The 18,799-nt window shown below is 42.3% G+C and overlaps 1 protein-coding gene across 2 annotated transcripts in view; it reads right to left on the bottom strand.

Annotated features, from left to right (window-relative positions):
• The window catches only part of LOC124966861 (liver carboxylesterase 1-like), a 32,454-nt gene that overhangs the window by 1,346 nt on the left and 12,309 nt on the right, over window positions 1–18,799 (bottom strand). For both annotated transcript variants that reach the window (XM_047528635.1, XM_047528636.1), the window contains exons 6-12: window positions 17,885–17,989; window positions 17,018–17,116; window positions 14,424–14,462; window positions 11,411–11,551; window positions 9,815–9,895; window positions 9,437–9,584; window positions 294–425 (exon numbers count right to left, since the gene is read on the bottom strand). In XM_047528635.1, the coding sequence (XP_047384591.1) occupies window positions 294–425; window positions 9,437–9,584; window positions 9,815–9,895; window positions 11,411–11,551; window positions 14,424–14,462; window positions 17,018–17,116; window positions 17,885–17,989 (745 nt within the window). The remainder of the gene's footprint in view (window positions 1–293; window positions 426–9,436; window positions 9,585–9,814; window positions 9,896–11,410; window positions 11,552–14,423; window positions 14,463–17,017; window positions 17,117–17,884; window positions 17,990–18,799) is intronic.

Here is an 18,799-nt window from a genome sequence, read left to right as displayed (position 1 = left end):
AGGACTATTTTTGCCATTGAGTAGGGTCCTGAAGGTGACATACAACCTCTCTTATTGCTGCCACAGACCAGGATTCTGAATGTGACTATGGCTCAGGGCACATGAGTACACATCATCTTTCATGCATGTTAGAGCAGAAAAAAGGCTGGGAACTGCCCCATGGAGCTCAATCCTGATATAGTGAGTCAGAAAACTAAGATCAGAAGAGAAGGACAAATGAGCTCCAGGCCACCAAACCAAGATGGGAACCCACTCCTCCCAACTCAAAGCTCATAGTCAGAAAAAGTCATTACCTTTTAAAAATGGAGACCCAAATACTGAGAAGAGCTCATCCCCATGGTCTCCTATCACTGTCTTGGGCCTCGCGTCTGATGCGAAGCTCGGGCGATACTGAAATTCATACATGTAGGTGGGGGCTCCAGCATCTGAGAAGACATGGATTTGTGCACAGTTCCTGTTATCAGACACACAGTTGGATGGTCTCAAGGGCTCTGGCTGTGCAGGAAACCCCTGAGTATCAGCATGGGAGAGGATCAGAGTTTCTAGAAAGTTCCCCAACTCAGTGCTGCAGAACTGATGGAGGAGGAAGTGGAATTTCAGCCATATTTGTATTGAATGATTCAATGAATGAAAACAATGCACCCAATAGATATACTGAATGTATTCATTGATAACACACGATTGCACATTCATTTCAAGGATATCTACAGTATAATAGGTGTTTTCTATTTCAGCCTAATGATTTCCAGTGTTATTCTCAATCATTCAGAGAAGAATTGGGTAAATCCAAGCTGCTTGTCTGAAAATGAAGATGCTTAAATACAAATATACATGCAGAGATGGAATATGCTCTTGTCTCTCGTGCTTCAGGAAACAACAAAATTCAGAGATTCATATTTCAGTTACCTTGCCTATCCTGCTTCCTGCTTCAACCCATAGAGTGTTAAGGCATTAAATTGATAAGTCAATTTAAAACTTGGAAGGGGTGAGAGAGGGCAAACTTGCCTCTCCTCACCTCTCTGCTCCTCCTCTTCCTTACCAGGCTCTACTAAAGCCACACTGTCCAAGTCCCAAGAAGACACCACTTTTCCGGCTGACTGGATCATCCAACACACCAATCCCTGCTTCTGCAGACTTATTCAGGGACCCCTAGCCTGAAAACCTTGATGCATTGGTCATAATTGCTCACAGAGGAGTGACTCAAGGAGAGGAAGAATTAGGCCCCAAATCAGGCTGTTGGAGAAATTTTACAACTCCGTGCCCCCATGGATACAGTAGGAAAATCAAAAAATGCAGAAAAAGTAAAAAAGGAAAACAATACTTATAATCCCATCACTCAGACAAAGCTGCTTCTGTATTTTAACACACATGCCTAATTGTGTAATATTATATAGGTTATTTTATAATATGACATAATCATTACTTCCTATTATTAAATATTCATCACCAAATGTATTTAACAATAGATGCTGTCACTATATAAGGATGAAGAATAAGTTACTTAATCATCACTCTTAGTCTGTACCACTGCACCCTTGGTTCATCAAGAAGTACTGCTTAGAAGAAGCATTATTCTGTGACTCTGTAATCCACTTAATGAACATCTACTTCAAGGTCAAGCAGAGCTTGCTGAAAGGAAGGTGTAACCTTGCCTCAGTCATTTGATCATTTTAGACAGGAATTCAGAGCTTAACCAGAAATGAATAAACTTTTGTGAATGAGAGAATTTACCGTAGGAAGCATACTTTGCCTAAAAACACTGATATTTATAAAATTCCTATAATCACAATGTAAGTCTTCAAAGGAAAATTGATTTGGGAAATTACCATTAGGAGCAACAAGAGAAGCAAAGACAATGGAACACTATCAAGAGGCTGTGGCCTTAGAGGGGTTGCAGAAGGAGAAGAGAGGGGAAAGGGCCCAAAAAGCATGTTTCAAGAAATGATTGAAAACTTCCCAAATCTGGGATAGATGCCAAAACCTAGATATGGAAATTATAGACGTCTCCACTCAACTTGAACCAATGCACGAAATGATCAAACAATCAAAAATCAAAGACAAAAAATATTCCAAGAGCATGAAGAGATGAGAAACAGGTCACATATGCAGATATGCCAAAACAACATCAGCACATTTCTTAGAAGAAATTCTGCGGTCAGAGGAGACTGATGGGAAAAAAATACCAACATAGAGTAATTTACCCAGTAAAAATGTGTTTCAGAAATAAGGGAGAAATAAAAAAAGTTGGAATAGATGAGGGTGAAGAGTCACAGACTGAAGGTATAGAAAACCTCTTTAGTGAAATAATAGAAGAAAATTTCCCAAAGCTTGGGAAAGACATGGGCATCCAGATACAGAAGGGTTTTAGAATCCCAAATGAACAGGACAGAAAAGAACCTCTCCACAGCATATAGTTAAACTGCCAAAAGTAAGAAACAAAGAAAAAATGTTAACATTTGCAAGAAAGATGTACCAAGTCATATTTAAAGGCAACCCTGTCAGAATAACAGTAGATTTCTAAGCAGAAACTCTTAAAACTTTAGCAAAGTAGTAGGATACATAGTCAGCATACCAAACTTAGTAGTTTTTCTATATACCAATAATGAACTTGCTGATAAAGAAATCAGGAAAATAATCCCATTAACCATTGCATAAATAATGCCTAGGAATAAACCCAACCAAGGAGGTGAAAGATCTCTACAATGAAAACTTTAAAACACTGAAAAAATTGAATAATACATCAGAAGAGAGAAAGAACTCCCATGTTCTGGATTGAGAATCAGTATAATTTAAACAGCCAAGATATCAAAAGCAATCTACAGATTCAATGCAATCCCTTTCAAATTACCAATGTCATTATTCAGAGAACAGAAAAAATGATCCTAAAATTTATATGGAATCACAAATAAACCCCAAAGAGCCAAAGCAATCCTGAGAAAAAGAGTAATGTCAGAAGCACCACAATACCTGATTTCAAAATATATTATAGAAACATAATAACAAAAGAGCAGATATTGGCTTAAAGATAGACGTGTAGACCAATGGACTATAATAAAGGACCCAGAAATAAACTTATGCATCTACAGCCTTCTGATACTTGACAAAGCTTACAAAATTCTACACTGGCAAAAAGACAGCTTCTTCAACAAATGGTGCTGGGAAAACTGGGTATATATGTGTAAAAGACCGAAAGTCGATCCATTCTTTTATTTTGTTGTTGTTGTTGTTGTTGATACAAAAAAATCAACAAAAACGGATCAAAGACCTTATTGTAAAACCTGAAACTTTTAAACTACTAGAGGATAACAGGGGGAATGCTGCAAGATCTTGGCACAGGCAGTGAATTCTTGAATAGAACTCCAATAGCTCAGAAAACAAAACCAAGAATTGACAAGTGGGATTACATCAAGTTATGAAGCTTCTGCACAGCAAAGGAAATAATCAACTGAGGGAAGAGATGACTCATAGAGGGAGGAAGTCTTTGCCAACTTTTATCTGACACAGGACAATATCCAGAATATATGAAGAACTCAAATAAAAACAATGAACAAGTAATCCAATCCAAAAAATTTCTGAACAGATACTTCTCCAAAGAAGTGAAAATGGCCAATAAATACATGAAAAAATGCTCAACATCTTTAGCCACCATGGAAATGCAAATCAAAACTACATGGAGAATCCATCTCCTTCCTAGACAGAATGTGTATAACAACAACAACAACAACAACAACAACAAAACAAACAAACCCAAATACAATCCTGGTGAGGATTTGGAGGGAAAGGAACTCTCACACACTATTGATGGGAATGTGGAAAACAATGTGGAGCTTCCTTAGAAAGCTGAAAATAGAACATACCATATGATCTGGTTACACCACTCTTGGGTATGTATCCACAGGAACTGAAGTTAGGACACAACTTAGATTCCTGCATACCCACATTTACTGTAGTGTCACAATACCCAAGATATGGAAACAGAATAGATTCATCAACAGATGAACTGATGAAGAAAATATGGTATGTGTACACAAAGAGGAATGATTCAGTCATAAAGAAGAATGAAATCATGTCATTTAATGGAAATTGGGTCAAACTGGAGGACATCATGGTAAATTAAATAATCCAGAGACAGAAGAGAAAGCATCATATGCTTTCACTTATCTGTGGAAACAAACAAACAAAAAAGACCTGAAAGTAGAAAAGGAACTGTTATGGAAAGGGAAGAGGAACGGAAGAAGGAAAAGAGAAGGCAGGGTAAGGGAGGGTAGAAAGGGTGGGTATGATCAAAGCATGATATATACATGTATGCATGTATGGAAATGTTGCCTTAAAAGCTATGAATTTGGACAATTAATAGGCATTAATAATTACAACTTTAAGAAAAGTATCTTTCATGACAACAATGAATGAAACTAGAAATCAAATTAGAAGAAATGAATAAATTCCTAATTCAGTACAACCAAACAAGACTGAATCAAAATGAAATAGATAGTCTGAACAGATTGATAATGAGTAAGAAGACTGAATGAGGGATAAAAAGTCGTCAATTAAAGAGAAACTCAAGACCAGACGACTTCACTGATGAATTACACAAAACATTTAAAGAAGAACTAATATTATTCCTTCTCAAATTCTTCTCAAATTCCTTCAAAAATCAAAGAATGCTTCCAAATTTTACCTGACACTAAACTAATACAAGGACATTATAAGAAAATCACAGGCCAATATCCTTCAAGAACATAAATGCAAAAATCTCCAATAAAATACTAGCAAAACTGAATTCAACAGCACATTAAAAGAATACTCCGCCATGATCAAGTAGGACTTATTCCTAGGATGCAAAAATGATTGAACAAATGCAAATAAATAAATGTGATACATCATATCATAGATTGAAGGACAAAATTGATCATCTTATTTGATATATAGAAAAAGTGTTTGATCAAATCAACATTCTTTCATGATAAAAGATTTTATCAAATTAAAGATAAAAGGAATATTCCTTGACACAAGAAAAACCAGATGAGAAGCCCCCATTAATATTAAACTCAGTCTTGAAACATTGAAAACCTTTCTTATGAAATCTGGAATAAAACAAGATGTCTATTCTTATGACCATTAAATTCAACACAGAAGTGGAAGTCCTTGCCGAAGCAATTAGATAAGAGAAAGAAATAAAAGGCATCTAAATAGGGAACATAGATATGATGTTGTCATTGTTTGGGGTCAACATAGTATTTTATACAGAACATCCTACAGACTTAACCACTGATAGAGAGTACAGTTGCAGGATACAAAATTAACACAAAAATCAGTAGCATTTCAATGCACTAACATTGATCTATCAAAAAAGAAATCAAGAGAACAACCCATTTTTACTAGCACAAAAATGTGAAATATCTAGAAACAAATTTAACCAAGACATTGGTTTAATACATTTACAATGAAAGCTGTAAAATAAAGATGAAAGAAATTGAAGAAGACAACAAATAAATAGAATGTTCATGGACTGGAAACGTTAATATTATGATGTTCATACTACCCAGAGATCTACTGTTTCAATACAATTCCTATCCAAATTTCAATGACATTCTTCATAGAAATAGAAAAACAATCTTAAATTAATTTGAAACCACAAAAAATCCTGAGTCACATATACAACCATAGAAACGAAAAGTTGTACCCATTTGTGTACAATGAATCAAAATGCAGTCTGTAAAAATAAAAAAAAAGAATCCTGACTCATCTAGGTAATTATGAGCAAAAAGAATAAAACTGGAGATATTACATAACCTGATTTCCAACTATATTACAAAACTATGGTGATTAAAACAGCATAGCATTGGGCACACACACATACACACACACACACACACACACACGAACCAATTTATACAGAATTGAGAACTCATAAAATGAACCCAGGCATATACAATCAACTGATATTCAACAAAGTTGCCAAGAATAGCCGAGTGTGGTGGCACATGCCTGTAATCCCAGCAGCTCAGAAAACTGAGGCAGGAGGATCCCAAGTTTAAAGTCCGTCTCTGCAACTAAGCGAGGCCCTAAGAAATTTAGCAAGACCCTGTCTGTAAATAAAAAATTTAAAAAGGACTGGGGATGTGACTCAGTGGTTGAGTGTCTCTGGGTTCAATCCCTGGTACCAAAAGAAGAAAAAAGAGTTGCCAAGAATACACTACACAATGGGGATAAAATAGCCTCTTCAATAAGTTGTGTTGAGAAGACTGGATATCGACAAGCCTAAAAATGAAACTGCACTCTATCTCACACTGTATAAAAATCAAATAAAAATGAATTAAAGACTTAAATGTAAGATCAGAACTCTACTAGAAGAAAACATAGAGGAAAAATTACATGACATTGGTCTGAGTCAATGACTTTTTGGACTTAAAAACTGCCAAAATGCAGGCAGTACATGTGAAAATAGACAACTGTAATTATATCAAATTAACAAGCTTCAGCAAAGCAAGGAAAATGACTAACACTGTGCAGAGACGACCTGCAGGTTGGGAGAAAATATTTGCCATCCTACTGTGATAGGAAGTTATAAGACAAAATGTAGAAGGAATTCGAATAATTCACCAGCAAGAGAACCAGCCAATTAAAGAATTGCTAAGGGATTTGAATAGACATTTCTCAAAACTGACAATATGCCCCTGTATAAATGGACCACAGATATATTAACAAATGCTCAATGTCGCTACTGATTGCAAAAATGCAAATTGAAATCACAGCGAGATAGCATCTCACACTGCTCAGGATGGCTCTCATCAAAGAATGAAAACAAGGATGAGGAGAAAAGGCATCCTTCTACACCATCGGTGTGAAGGTAAAAGAAAGCAGTTTCCTTGCAGGATGAAAGGTTTGATTGCCATATGATTGAGAAATCCCACTACTGAATTTTTACTCCAAATGCTTAAAGTTGGTGTGTTGAATGGTTGTCTGCACCCCAACATTCACTGCAGTCACAGTAGTCAAGTGGAAGAATCAACCCAAGTGTCCATCAACCAATGAATGGACAAGGAAAATGTGATATTATAGATGCAATTAGCCTTAAAAAGAAGAAAATCTAGATAATTGCCATTCTGATTAGAGTGAGATGGAATCTTAGAGTAGTTTTGATTTTCATTTTTCTTATTGTTAGAGATGTTGAACTTTTTTTCATATATTTATTTATGAATTGTATTTCTTCTTCTGTGAAGTGTCTGTTCAGTTCCTTAGCCTGTTTATTGATTGGGTTATTTGTATTTTGGGTGTTAAGTTTTTTACCTTCTTTATATATTCTAGAGATTAATGCTTTATCTGAGGTACGTATGGTAAAGATTTTCTCCCAATCTGTGAGCTCTCTCTTCACATTATTGATTATTTCTTTTTGCTGAGAAGAAGTTTTTAGTTTGAATTCATTGCATTTATTGATTATCGATTTAACTTCTTGGGCTTTAGAGTTCCTTCAACAGATGAATGGATAAAGAAAAAAATATATACATACACTTATAAATACATATACAATAGAATATTACTCAGCTTTAAAGAAGAATGAAATTATGGCAAATGAATGGAGTTGGAGAATATCAATGCTAAGCAAAATAAGCCAATCCCAAAAAACCAAAGGCCGAATGTTTTCTCTGATAGGCAGATGCTAATTCACAATAAGTGGGTGGATAGGGAAGAATAGTTACTTTATATTAGGTAGAGGGAATGAAGGGAGGGGAAGGGGTATAGAGGTCAGAAAGATGGTAGAGTGAAACAGACAAGATTACCTCATGTACATATGACTGCATGACTGATGTAGTTCTGCAATATGCATAATCAGAAAAAAGAGAAATTATACTCCATTTATGTAAGATTTAATAAAATGCATAAATGCATTCTACAGTCATGTATAACTAATTAGAACAAATAAAAAATTTTTTAAAAAGAAAAAAATTCATTTGTGACAATGTGGGTAAAATTGGATAACATGAAATGTCAGATACAGAAAGATAAAAATCACGTTTTATCACTCGTGTATGAAATCTAAAACAATTGAACTCATAAATGCATGAGAAAAAAGAGCAGTTAGATTGGTGAGGGGAAGAGGGAGATGACGGGAAAGGATACCAAATGTCAGGCTAATGCTCTCTTTTTGCATTTTATCGTGCAGTGTGGTGAGTACAGTTGATAATAAAGGACCATCCATTCAAAATTGCTAAGAGAGGAAATTTCAAGTCTTCTCAGTGTGAGAAGCATTAGGACTTAAGGACCTGGTATGTCAATCAACTTGATGTAATCATGCTACACTGGATTCGTGAACTGCAGTGTCACCCATGCCCTGTGAATTCATACAAATATATTTTGTTGTTTTGATTTTAAAGTTCTGTGAGGGTCCCCTCTCTTTCTCTCTCTCTAAACACCCTGCACCCTCTTCACCGTACTTGGCCTTCTTATTTGTGGTTGCTCTCAGATAACTGCAACTGCAGAGAAACAGTGAGAGTGGGCAATCAAAAGGGGACACCCCCCAAAGGAGCTCACGCATCCCTAACCTCACACCACGGCAGCCTTGGGTCCATGTTGGGAGGCCCTGGGCTAGCCCCCACGGGCACACCCCAGGGTAGGCAAAAGCCAGCACAGACATCGAAAATCACCGCCCCTCCCCTGCTCTTCCTGCTGACCCTTTCTTTTGTCCTCTTGTTCCTGGACACCTTCCTGATCCTGTACCTGGAGCCTACTGTTACCCCACCTCCACTGGTTAGCCCTAGTTCAGAACAAGCCTGACCCTGAGAATCTTCCAAGACCCATCCTCCGACATTCACCCTCTAGACCCACATCCCACCAGAAGCTCAGGGAAGGAGCCCTGCCGCAGACGCTGCCAGGGCCTCACTCAGCCTGTTCCTGGGCAGGCTGCCCTGACTTCCTCCTCCAGCATCTATAGCTCTTTGCTCAGGTTTTTCTCCCGCCGTTAGAAATACTCTGCCCATGTCTTCAGGAGCTCATAGCACCCCAGAATTAACCCATGGAACAGCCTCCAACCAATGCCAACTGTTTATTGGAGACAAGCACCCAGCTCTCGTCCATCAACAGGACACTCCCGAGGTGTCTGTCTGCTTGTTTCCCAGAGCTCCCAGCCCCACTTGTCCACAGTGGACATGGGCACGGCAGTGCATCATTGATGGCTTCCATCTCTTCTGCCTCAGTTCCTCATCTGGTGTCTGCTGGGCTCAGTTCCCATATTAACTACCTGCATTTGGATCCTCTTCTCAGAGTCTGCTGCTCTGGTCAGTACCCCTTCCCAGGCCCTGTGGAAAATCAGACGGAACCCACCCAAGGCTCTGTGCTGACCTTCAGCAGTTTCCACATCTGTCCATGCTGGGAGGTGGCAGGTTGAGCACTGAAGTTGGTGGGCTAGTCCGCCTACCGTCCAACCTCTGGGACTCACCTCTGTGGCCACGCGCTATCATCACAGATGGGACACCAAATACCACGTCAGCAATCAGATCCAGGAACAGGTCTTTCTTTCTGACAGGGTCGTCTGTCCCTCCTAAATACTTCTCAATGGCCACTGGAATCAGTTCCTCAGAGAGGTTCTGAAATCATCAAGAAAGAGACACCCCTGTCCAGTGAGCAGCACAGCTACCCAGCCAGTTAAGAAGGCTTCCTCCATGAGACCCTCCTGGGTGGCGAGGAGGGAAAGGCAGGAACACGGGATGCAATCCCGGGTCCTAGGCTTTCTTCTGCATTGAATTGGTCTGTAATTTGGGGCAACCGCCCATCCCTCTGTTTCTCAACCGATTCCCATGATTCCCTGGAGCCTTACAACAAGGGGGTAGGACTTCCACAAGAGGGCCGTGGCCGTCTGCTGGTCCAGCTTGCCTTCAGAGAGAGGATAGCCCATCATCTGTGAAAAGATGATTTAAGCATTGTGAATCATCAGGATTATCAGAAAGAACCGAACTAAAAACCAGCCAACAAACGATAAAGAATGAAGGCTCTTCATTGGCTTGAGATGTTCATGGGTCTTTCATGAGTTTTTAAAAAATCAAAAAAAAAAAAAAAAAAGAACTTATACACAGAAACTCGAAGAATAGAAAGAAGAAGCCTTAAATAAATATGTTTATCAGGCAAGGGGACACAGCGTTCATCCAGGCAGTAAGGAAAACTGAGACCAGGGTAGTGTTGAAGCAGAGGGCTCATGACAAGGCACAGACTGTACCCCACAGCCTCAATGGCCAAGAAGGACGACTAAGTCCACCATTATGGTCTGGTCCTTTGTCATAACCTCTGAAATCCTCTGAAGTGAGAATAGCAAAACTCTCCACATGTTGACGACTCTCAGCCTCTGCACTCAGGACTCGACCCAACTTCAGCCTGGCTTCTAGTGGCTTAAGAGCATGACCCAGAATGACCCCTGTTCCCTAAAATGCCTTCCTGTGAAAGCACAATGCTCTCATGCCTAAATATGGTTTCCTCTAGCCCAAACCTGGTGATGGGCACAGAGGCCCATGAACCCTTCTTAGAGCAGTTACTTTAGAAAGCCTACAATTATCAATACTTTCTCTTTTCCTTTGTGATGAAGGCTTCTTATCACAAACTGTTTCCTTGAGAATCAGAAAGCCATTAAAACAATTTTTAAGAAATTTTTTGAAATGTATACATTTAAGGAGATGACTCCTTTTGCTTTTTTATTTTTTTATTTTTGTGCAGTACTTTAGGGATGAACCTGGGGCACTCTACTACTAAACTACCTCCCCAGCCCTTTTTATTTTTTTATTTTGAGAGCATCTCACTAAGTTGCAGAGGCTGGCCTTGAACTTGCAATCCTCCTGCCTCAGCCTCCCAAGTTGCTGGGATTATATGTATGTGCCAGTGTACCTGGCTGAGAGAGATAACGCTTAAATCTCCTTTCCAATCCTGGTGGCAGGATGAAGGCCTAACTTCAGTTAACACCTCTCTTTCCTCTCATGAAGAGAAGTCTGTTTCTCCTGCAGATGAGCATGCATCATGAACTGCTGTGCTCGAGACAGGTGGACCCACCCTTCACACCCAAGCTGCCTCCTCAAGCACACCCCAGTCTTGAGATGTCTCCAGCCTTTGCTGTCAGGGATCTGAGTTCGGGTCATGCTTGGATCTTTTTGCTATTACAGTCCTGTTACTGAATAAAGCCTGTCCTGTTTCTTTGACCAGGGTCCAGCTTTGACTCTTGCTGTGGGTTTGCAATAGACAGTTTATATATGTAAGCCAGTTTCAACTCAAGAAGAAGCAAATCCTGCTGAATCTTTCCATCAGGTGCCTGAGTGTGGGACCCATGAGCCCATGCCCCAGGTGAAGGCTATTGCACCCCAGATTTAACTGTCCTGAATTCCCCAGCACCCCCTTTCCAGAAAGGCTTCCCATATGCACAGTTATCTCTCACCATCGGAATGAGCCAGCCGAACTCTTGCTTGTTGATTCCCACCATGTAGGGGACCCTGTTGAAATTCTTATCAGCCAAAAGCTCTTGCGGTGTCTTGGGCAGCAGCTTTCCGTCAATGACGGTGGGGAGGAAAGGATAGCTCTAGGGAGAGAGCGGACAGTGTGTGTTGTCACCCTCCCGGGACACCTGCGGTCCTCTGCCTGTGTGGGAACTTGGCCAGCACTTAGACCCTCGTGGCTCTCAGCAGTGACCACAGAATCTCAGGGTCCTAACAAGAAAGTCTGAGTCTATGAGACACAGAGAAGAGAGTTTAACTGGGGAGCTTTAGTGATAAGTGTGGGTTTTATACACATATAAATGTGATTCTGGCTCATAGCAGTTACCTGTCACGCTCCATGAAGCCTGAATGAGTGGATACCAAACCTCCCAAGGATTGTTCCTTAGTGAAGGTCTCAGGAGTCTCTGATCATAACATCTTCATCACCCTGGTTGTGTGTGTAGGTTTCTATTTAAAGATGCTTTATGTAATACAGATTTCTTATAAGGAATTAGTTGCAGGTACTATTTATTGTAAGACACCAGCTAAGGAGTGCTTAACATCTTCTCGATCCTGCAGGGTGAACTGACATTTCTATAGCTTCTGTCTCACAAATCTGCTGTCCACTATGCTTTTTTCAAAATTCAGTATCTCATGGATGCACACAGTTCCCTGCTTTTCCATCTTTTCCACAGCTGTATCATACACCATCAATGTCATATCAGCACTTTTGAGCATGGCCTCACCTATGATAGGCACATCTCCACTTCCTCTCTGGATGGACTGTGTTGTTGACTCATTGACTCTGAACTCATGGCCAAGAGCACCATCCACCACATGCATTTTCTCCCCAAGGCCCATCCCAGCCTTCCGTGCTCAGCGACACCAGGCAGCACTTCTTCACTACACTTGAGAGTCATTGTAAATAGAAAAATCACCAACGAAAGAAAATAGTGCAAAAGATGTGGCAACCAACACCTCACAGAAGGGACATGTGTCACGAGGAGAGAAGATGCAAGGAGAGCATTTCCTTGTTTGGCCTTGGAGGGGAACAAGGGCATCGTGGGACCCAAATGCCTCACTGCTGTGTGCATATGTTGCAAATGGCCACGAGCGTGCCACCAGTGTTGATTTGGTGGTCGCAAGTACATTTTAGCAAGTCAACAAATTCACAAGCACAGAGATCACAATGGATGAAGGCCAAGGGCATACGCCTGCCTACATTTAAACATGAGCTGTCTCAGGGAAGAGGTTAGCTTTGAGGAGACATTGACCTCACCCCTCCAGGGGCCTGCACTGAGGCTGGAGCCCCAGTTGGAGGGAAATACAAGATAAGAGCCAATCGTCCTTCAATAGCTGACGACAGCAGACAGCAGGATGGAGGTGACCCTACTGCTGCCTCGGGAAGGCTGTGCAATCAGAGGGCTGTGCGGGGAGCCAGCGGAGGAGAGCTCCTCTGAAGGAGGGTTCCTGCTGGTCCCCGGGACCAGGGCTGGCCGTCTGCCTGGACTCCGGGAGCCAACGCTCTAGACCAGCGAAGAAAAGGCTGGGAATGTCGCACAGCAGGAAGGGCATGATCACATGATCGCGTCAGTAGGCAGGCCTAACCCAGGAGCCTCAAAGAGATGCGGTCGTGGAACATTTTCTGCACTATATCTGGCCCATCCCTGGCACTCAGGTGCGTTTGGAAGAACCAACTCCAGGGGGGCAGGCGGATTTGTCTTGGAAGCAAAGTCAGGCTGTTAAGAAAGGAGAGGACACCTTCTTCCTTGGGTTCGGAGGGCACATCTGCCATGGGACATAGAAGAGGGAAGAGAAAGAAGAGACAGGACAGGATAGAAATCCAGAAGATAGATGAGGGCCTGGGAAGGGCAGCCCCTGGGAGGGGAGGAGTGGCATCAGCAATTGCGAGGACCATAGTAACTGCCTCTGTGCACCAAGGGGGTTCTAGGGGCTGCCCTGTGAGGGCCGTGTGCTCTGCCTGCCAGGCCGGGTTCAGAGAACCCAGGGGCATCCTCCACTCCGCTCTTCTCACACCTCACTGTCCATGGCAAGTCCTGTCACTGTTCCTTCAAAAACGTCCAGACTGTAACCACTCCTCACCACCCTGCTCTGGCTCTGGTCTAAGCCACCAGGATTCCTTGCCTGGGTAGTTGAAGTGCATTGTCCTCCCAGATGGTCTCTCTGTGCCTCTCAGTGAAACAGACCTGGGTAAAGTCTACAATCAGCTCACTGCTGTTCCAGCCCTCTGAGCCCCTCCCAACTCCTGCCAATCAAGTCTTTCCAGGGATCACCCCACCCCACCTCCATGACCTCCTTGGCCTCCAGCCTGCTCTCTCAGCCCCACAGCCTCCACTTCACACACAGGGGGCTCTGCAGCTGCTGTTCCCTCCCCCAGGAACACTCCTCGTCCTGTTGTCCTGACAGCTGGCTTCCTTCCCTCCTCCAAGTTCACCTGCTCACCAAGCCATCCTCTGAATCTGATATTTATTTTCAAACCACTGGACTTTCTGTCCCCATTCCCTAATTTATTGTTTGACCTTAATTCTGACCACCATCAACACATCCCTCCCTGCACAGCTGATCAAACCTGTGGCCTCCCAGGAGACCTGTCCTCCTAGTGAAGCCTCCTCTGCCCCTTTTCTGTTCACTCTGCATCATGAGCATGGAAGGGCTGGTGCTGGTCCTCCCACGGGGCCTTTTGGGAAGCAGCACATGTAAACATGAAGGGGAGAGCTTGGTCCAGGGGACTCAGAGGTGCAGACTGGACTGGGAGTCAGGGGAATGGGTTCCAGTCCTGCCTGTGGTCCACCTGGCTGTGTTACCCTGGCAAGGGACCTCCCCTCTCTGGGCCTCAGCAATATGCACACAGGAGTGGCTGGGATTCCACAAAGGAGAATTCTTTCATTCATAGTGAATTGGAGCTTAAAGGGCTTAAGACTCAAAACCTGTAATCAAGAAGCCAAATATCCTTACCTCTCTGGGGTCTCCAAATAAATCAAGGCTAAACATATTCTGTGGAGACAAAAGTAGAGAATATGGTTGAGAGAGAAGTCTCCCTGGCACAAAAGTTGATCCTGTGAGCTGCGCCCCACAGATATCAGGTTCTCCCACCTGGTGCCTCTTTGGCTGGGCTGGGAGGAAGTGGACACTGCAATGTGGCACAGGCATGCACACAGGTAGCGTTGTTGGGGGAGGGGAGCAGGCACCAGCCAGGGAAGGAGAGAGCTGGGAACCTGAGTCAGGGTCCCTGGGGCTCTGGGAGGACCTCTGCTGTCACTGCCATCCTCCTCTTCATCCTTTGCCCTACTTGTTCTGTCTGGCAACAACACCCCAGTTTTCCTCTGACAGAAACATATAAACAAGATGGCAGCCTTGACAGAGACGGGTCAGCCTCAATGGGAGATGGGGCTGGAGGTGCAGTGGGCCCCTGGGAGAAGGCAGTCCCCTCCTCTCACCTCCCACCCCAATTCCCACTTCCCTACTTCCTCTGCATGCATGCAGGTCTCTAAATGTGACCTGGGGTGCTCTGTGTCCCTGAACATACAGAGTACCAGGATGGTACAAGCCAGTGCCAGCCCAAGAGTTTACACCCAACTACACCCGAAATTGTTGAGTTAGGCAGTTTCTAAGAAGATGGGATATGAGTCCGAGGTACTTATAAGCATTAAGCTCCCCAGGAAACAAGTCTACTTCAGAGAAAAGCCAACAAAGAAGAATGGCAGACTGAGGCATAGAGGCAGGCTGATCGTCCACACTACCTTCAGAGCAGCTGGAGCCATCTGCTCATGAGCTCTTCACTTACCTGAAGACACTGTTACTATATATATATAAATATTTTTTTCCTCCCCACCAAGGGATCTCGAAGTGGGTTTTCTCATCCTGGGTGAGAAAATCTTGATTCAAACAAGCTTGAAACTCATGCCAGGCTATATTTGTCTTTGCTATGTTCACCAACATTGCAGCAATTGAAAAGCTGTGCTAGACCTCTCGGGTCTGACATACATGTGGGAAGGGAGCACTAGGGATTTCTCCATCATGGTTTGTAGCCCTCCAGGAAGGGATGAGTGTGTGTGTGTGTGTGTGTGTGTGCGTGCGTGTGTGTACACCACGAGTAGCCAATAATCATGGAAGCATGTCTACAAGGAATTCAATGATCCAACAATCTCCAAAAGAAGTCCTCAGATCTTAGGTTCTCTAGATTTTCCTGAAGTCACTATCAATTCCCATGTTAGCTTGGCTGCTTTGTGCTGGAATGAAAATGAGTGGACTATTTGCCTCTTTCCAGGTATTAGAAAACAGCTTTATCTTAATCCTTGAAATACTTTGGTTACCTCATTTGAGCCTCATGAATCAGAACCCAAGCCCTGGAGCCACACTGGACTTGATACACAGATACCTATTCAGAACACAGTTCTCGCAGCCTGCCCTGCAGGTCCAGAAGTATCCTCCGTGTCCGAAGTCCAGACAAACAAGCCAGGGGCTCAGATGACTCTTGAGCTCATAGTCATACCTCCCCACACTAAGGGAATAGTTCCCCTTGCTCCTAATTAGAGTTTTATCTGGATATGTGTTCTGCAGAACTTCTCTGTGATGACAGACTGCTATGATCATCCATCAATCCTCAATGTCACTCAACCTGGGAAGAACCCCTGTTGGTTACAAAGAATGTTTCCCTTCTCTGTCTTTCCACTACACTTTTCCCATTAAATATGTGGCTGTGTTTCTCCTTGGATAGTTCTTTTGAGCAGGCACTATGCTCATTTTACATATGCATCACCTCTCCTGACACCAGCTGTCCATATTTTTTGGGTAGATGGATGGATGGATGGATGGATGGATGGATGGTGGTTAATATAAGCACTATAGTTGAACTGGATGCATATATGAGAAAATGGATGAAAGCCAGCAGATTGGTGATGGGTAGTACATTGCTTCTGGAGGACGGGATGATGTAGTATAGACATATGTTGACTGAATGACTCATGGATAATGAACAGGTTGAAAATGAAAAGCTATGGATGGATTGACACTAGGTTGATGAGAGGATATTAGTGAAGTGGGTGAATGGGTAGCTGACAGATGAATGGATGGGCTATTCTGGAGTCCTAATTGAGGCTGAGTCTTATCAAATCTAGAAAACTGGTCTATTACTATGTTTTAATATATGAAGTTTCTCAATCAACCAAGGAAAATTATGACATTGTTCTAAAATTTTTTTCAGTTAATAGTCTCATCCCTAAAATTCAGGATGACAGTTACATGTGGATATATGAACTGTTCAGTTTCTTAAAATACATGTGAAGAGAAGAATGGCAAAATATTAAATGTTGAAAGATCTGGAGGACATTATGCAATTTTCATCATATTATTGTTGGACATTTTTGACATTTGAGGTATTTCACAATAAAAGTGGAAAAATAAATTTCTCAATTTGGATTAGGCAGCTGACACTGCTGCTGAGATGTAACACACTGTCCAGGTAGTTTGTCCTGAGCAGGGAACAGCTCAGCCAGTGAAACTCAGGGCCAAGTGCACAGGGGAGGAGCCACCAGAATGGAGGCACCTACCATTTTGGTCTCCAAGAGCTCTTCCTCTGTCTTCTGGCGCAGGCAGTGAACCATGACTGCTGACGTGGTGGTTTTACACCCAGCAGTAATAGCAATTTTCTGCAGAGATCACAGGTAACAGCAAGTTGAAGAGGCATATACCTTCCCTCCCACAACCTAGGCAGAGGAGTTTCATGCCACTGTCAACTTCTTTAAGGAGGTAACTGGCAGCCAAAAATACCTTAGACCTGTAGGTGTGGGTTCTGGGTTCCATGAGTGTTATCTCTATTAGTAATTGGAATGGTGGCATAAGACTCTTGCATAACATCTCAGTATCTTCCACTTATCACTATTAAAATGAACACAATATCCATTCCCAGCACGATAAAAGTGAATGAATAACTAAATAAATCAGGCACCATGTGCTCAGAGTTCAATGCCTCAAAATAGGCTTTGTGGTTGGGGATTAGGAACTTGAAATAGGAAATTCCACTGTCAAATCCACCACCTCCCTTAACTTGCTACTTGACCTCATGCAAGCCATTCCGTCTCTGTGTGCCTCATTTCCCCCACCCATAAATGATGGTAATGATTACACTAATCTAGTAAGAAGAGTTCATATATGTGACATGCTGACATTTGTACCATGTCTCCTGCATGCTAGAGCTCATGTATAATTGTAGGAACTCTAGATGGGAAAATCCCCATGAAGAGGCTTCAAAACATGTGCAAGGTGATTTAAATATGAATTCTAAAGGAGGCCTTGCTACTCAGTCATTCTCGCTTTACTGCTGCTTGGAGCATTTCTGGTGAGCACCACAGGAAAGTTCCCCAAGGAATTTAATAGAGCAGAAGAAAATTCCGGGAGATGTCCAGGATGAGACCCACCTCAGTCACCGGCTTGATGTCCTTCCTGATCAAAGCAGCAGTGAGGGCCACGCCACTCTCAGAAATAGCCCTGTGGAAGAGGTTCTTGGCCAGGGGAGACAACACCTGGCAGGGGAGTGGAGAGGAGGAGGTTCATGTTCACAGGGTCAACAATTCACCTGCTCTTTCAGGCTCCCTCTACTTCTTCCTCTGCCCTGACCATTCACCTGGAGAGTCTGGGGGTGGGGAAACAGCTCCTCACCTATCCCAGCCTGCTAACCAGGCCTGCCCTGGGGCCAGCTTTCCTAAGAGAACCTCTGCAGCATGAAACCAGAGCACAGAGAGAGGCACAGAACAGGAAGTGTGTGGCACAAGCTCATCGTGACTATCAAAACAGTTGGAAGACAGCTGGGCCTTCCTACCCACAAACTCTCTTTTGGCATTTCTGTTACTCAAAATGTGTCTGAAGAAAAAGGATCGTGGGAGCTCACCAAAGTTTCTCAGAATGCCCACACGGTTTATCATAGTGACAATTGGAAATAATCCAAAATATGTTTTAATATGATGAGATCAGATAAATACATAATTTTTATTCTTTACCATGGAATACTAAACAATTATTAAATTATTAATTAAAGATAATACTATGTAAGATATCTAATATTAAGCTAAATCTTCATGTTACCCTAGAGCATTATAAAAATTTGGGGGGTAAAAAACAACAGATAGATGACAGAAAGAAAGAAAGTGAGAGTTGATGGATGGATGAAAGAGACAGAGATGGAAAGAGATAGAAAACTGTGGTTAAAAAAAAAAACAAAACAGAAATACGTGTCAAAATTTCAACAGTAATTGCCCCTGGGTAGGAGGATTATAAACTATTTTCTTTGGGCTTATGTGTATTTTTCCTTTTTCTCTACTTTAAAAAATATGTAG

The sequence above is a fragment of the Sciurus carolinensis genome, chromosome 16 (assembly GCF_902686445.1).
Source record: "Sciurus carolinensis chromosome 16, mSciCar1.2, whole genome shotgun sequence".
NCBI classification, from domain to species: Eukaryota; Metazoa; Chordata; class Mammalia; order Rodentia; family Sciuridae; genus Sciurus; species Sciurus carolinensis.
This window is presented reverse-complemented; position numbering and strand designations above follow the sequence as displayed.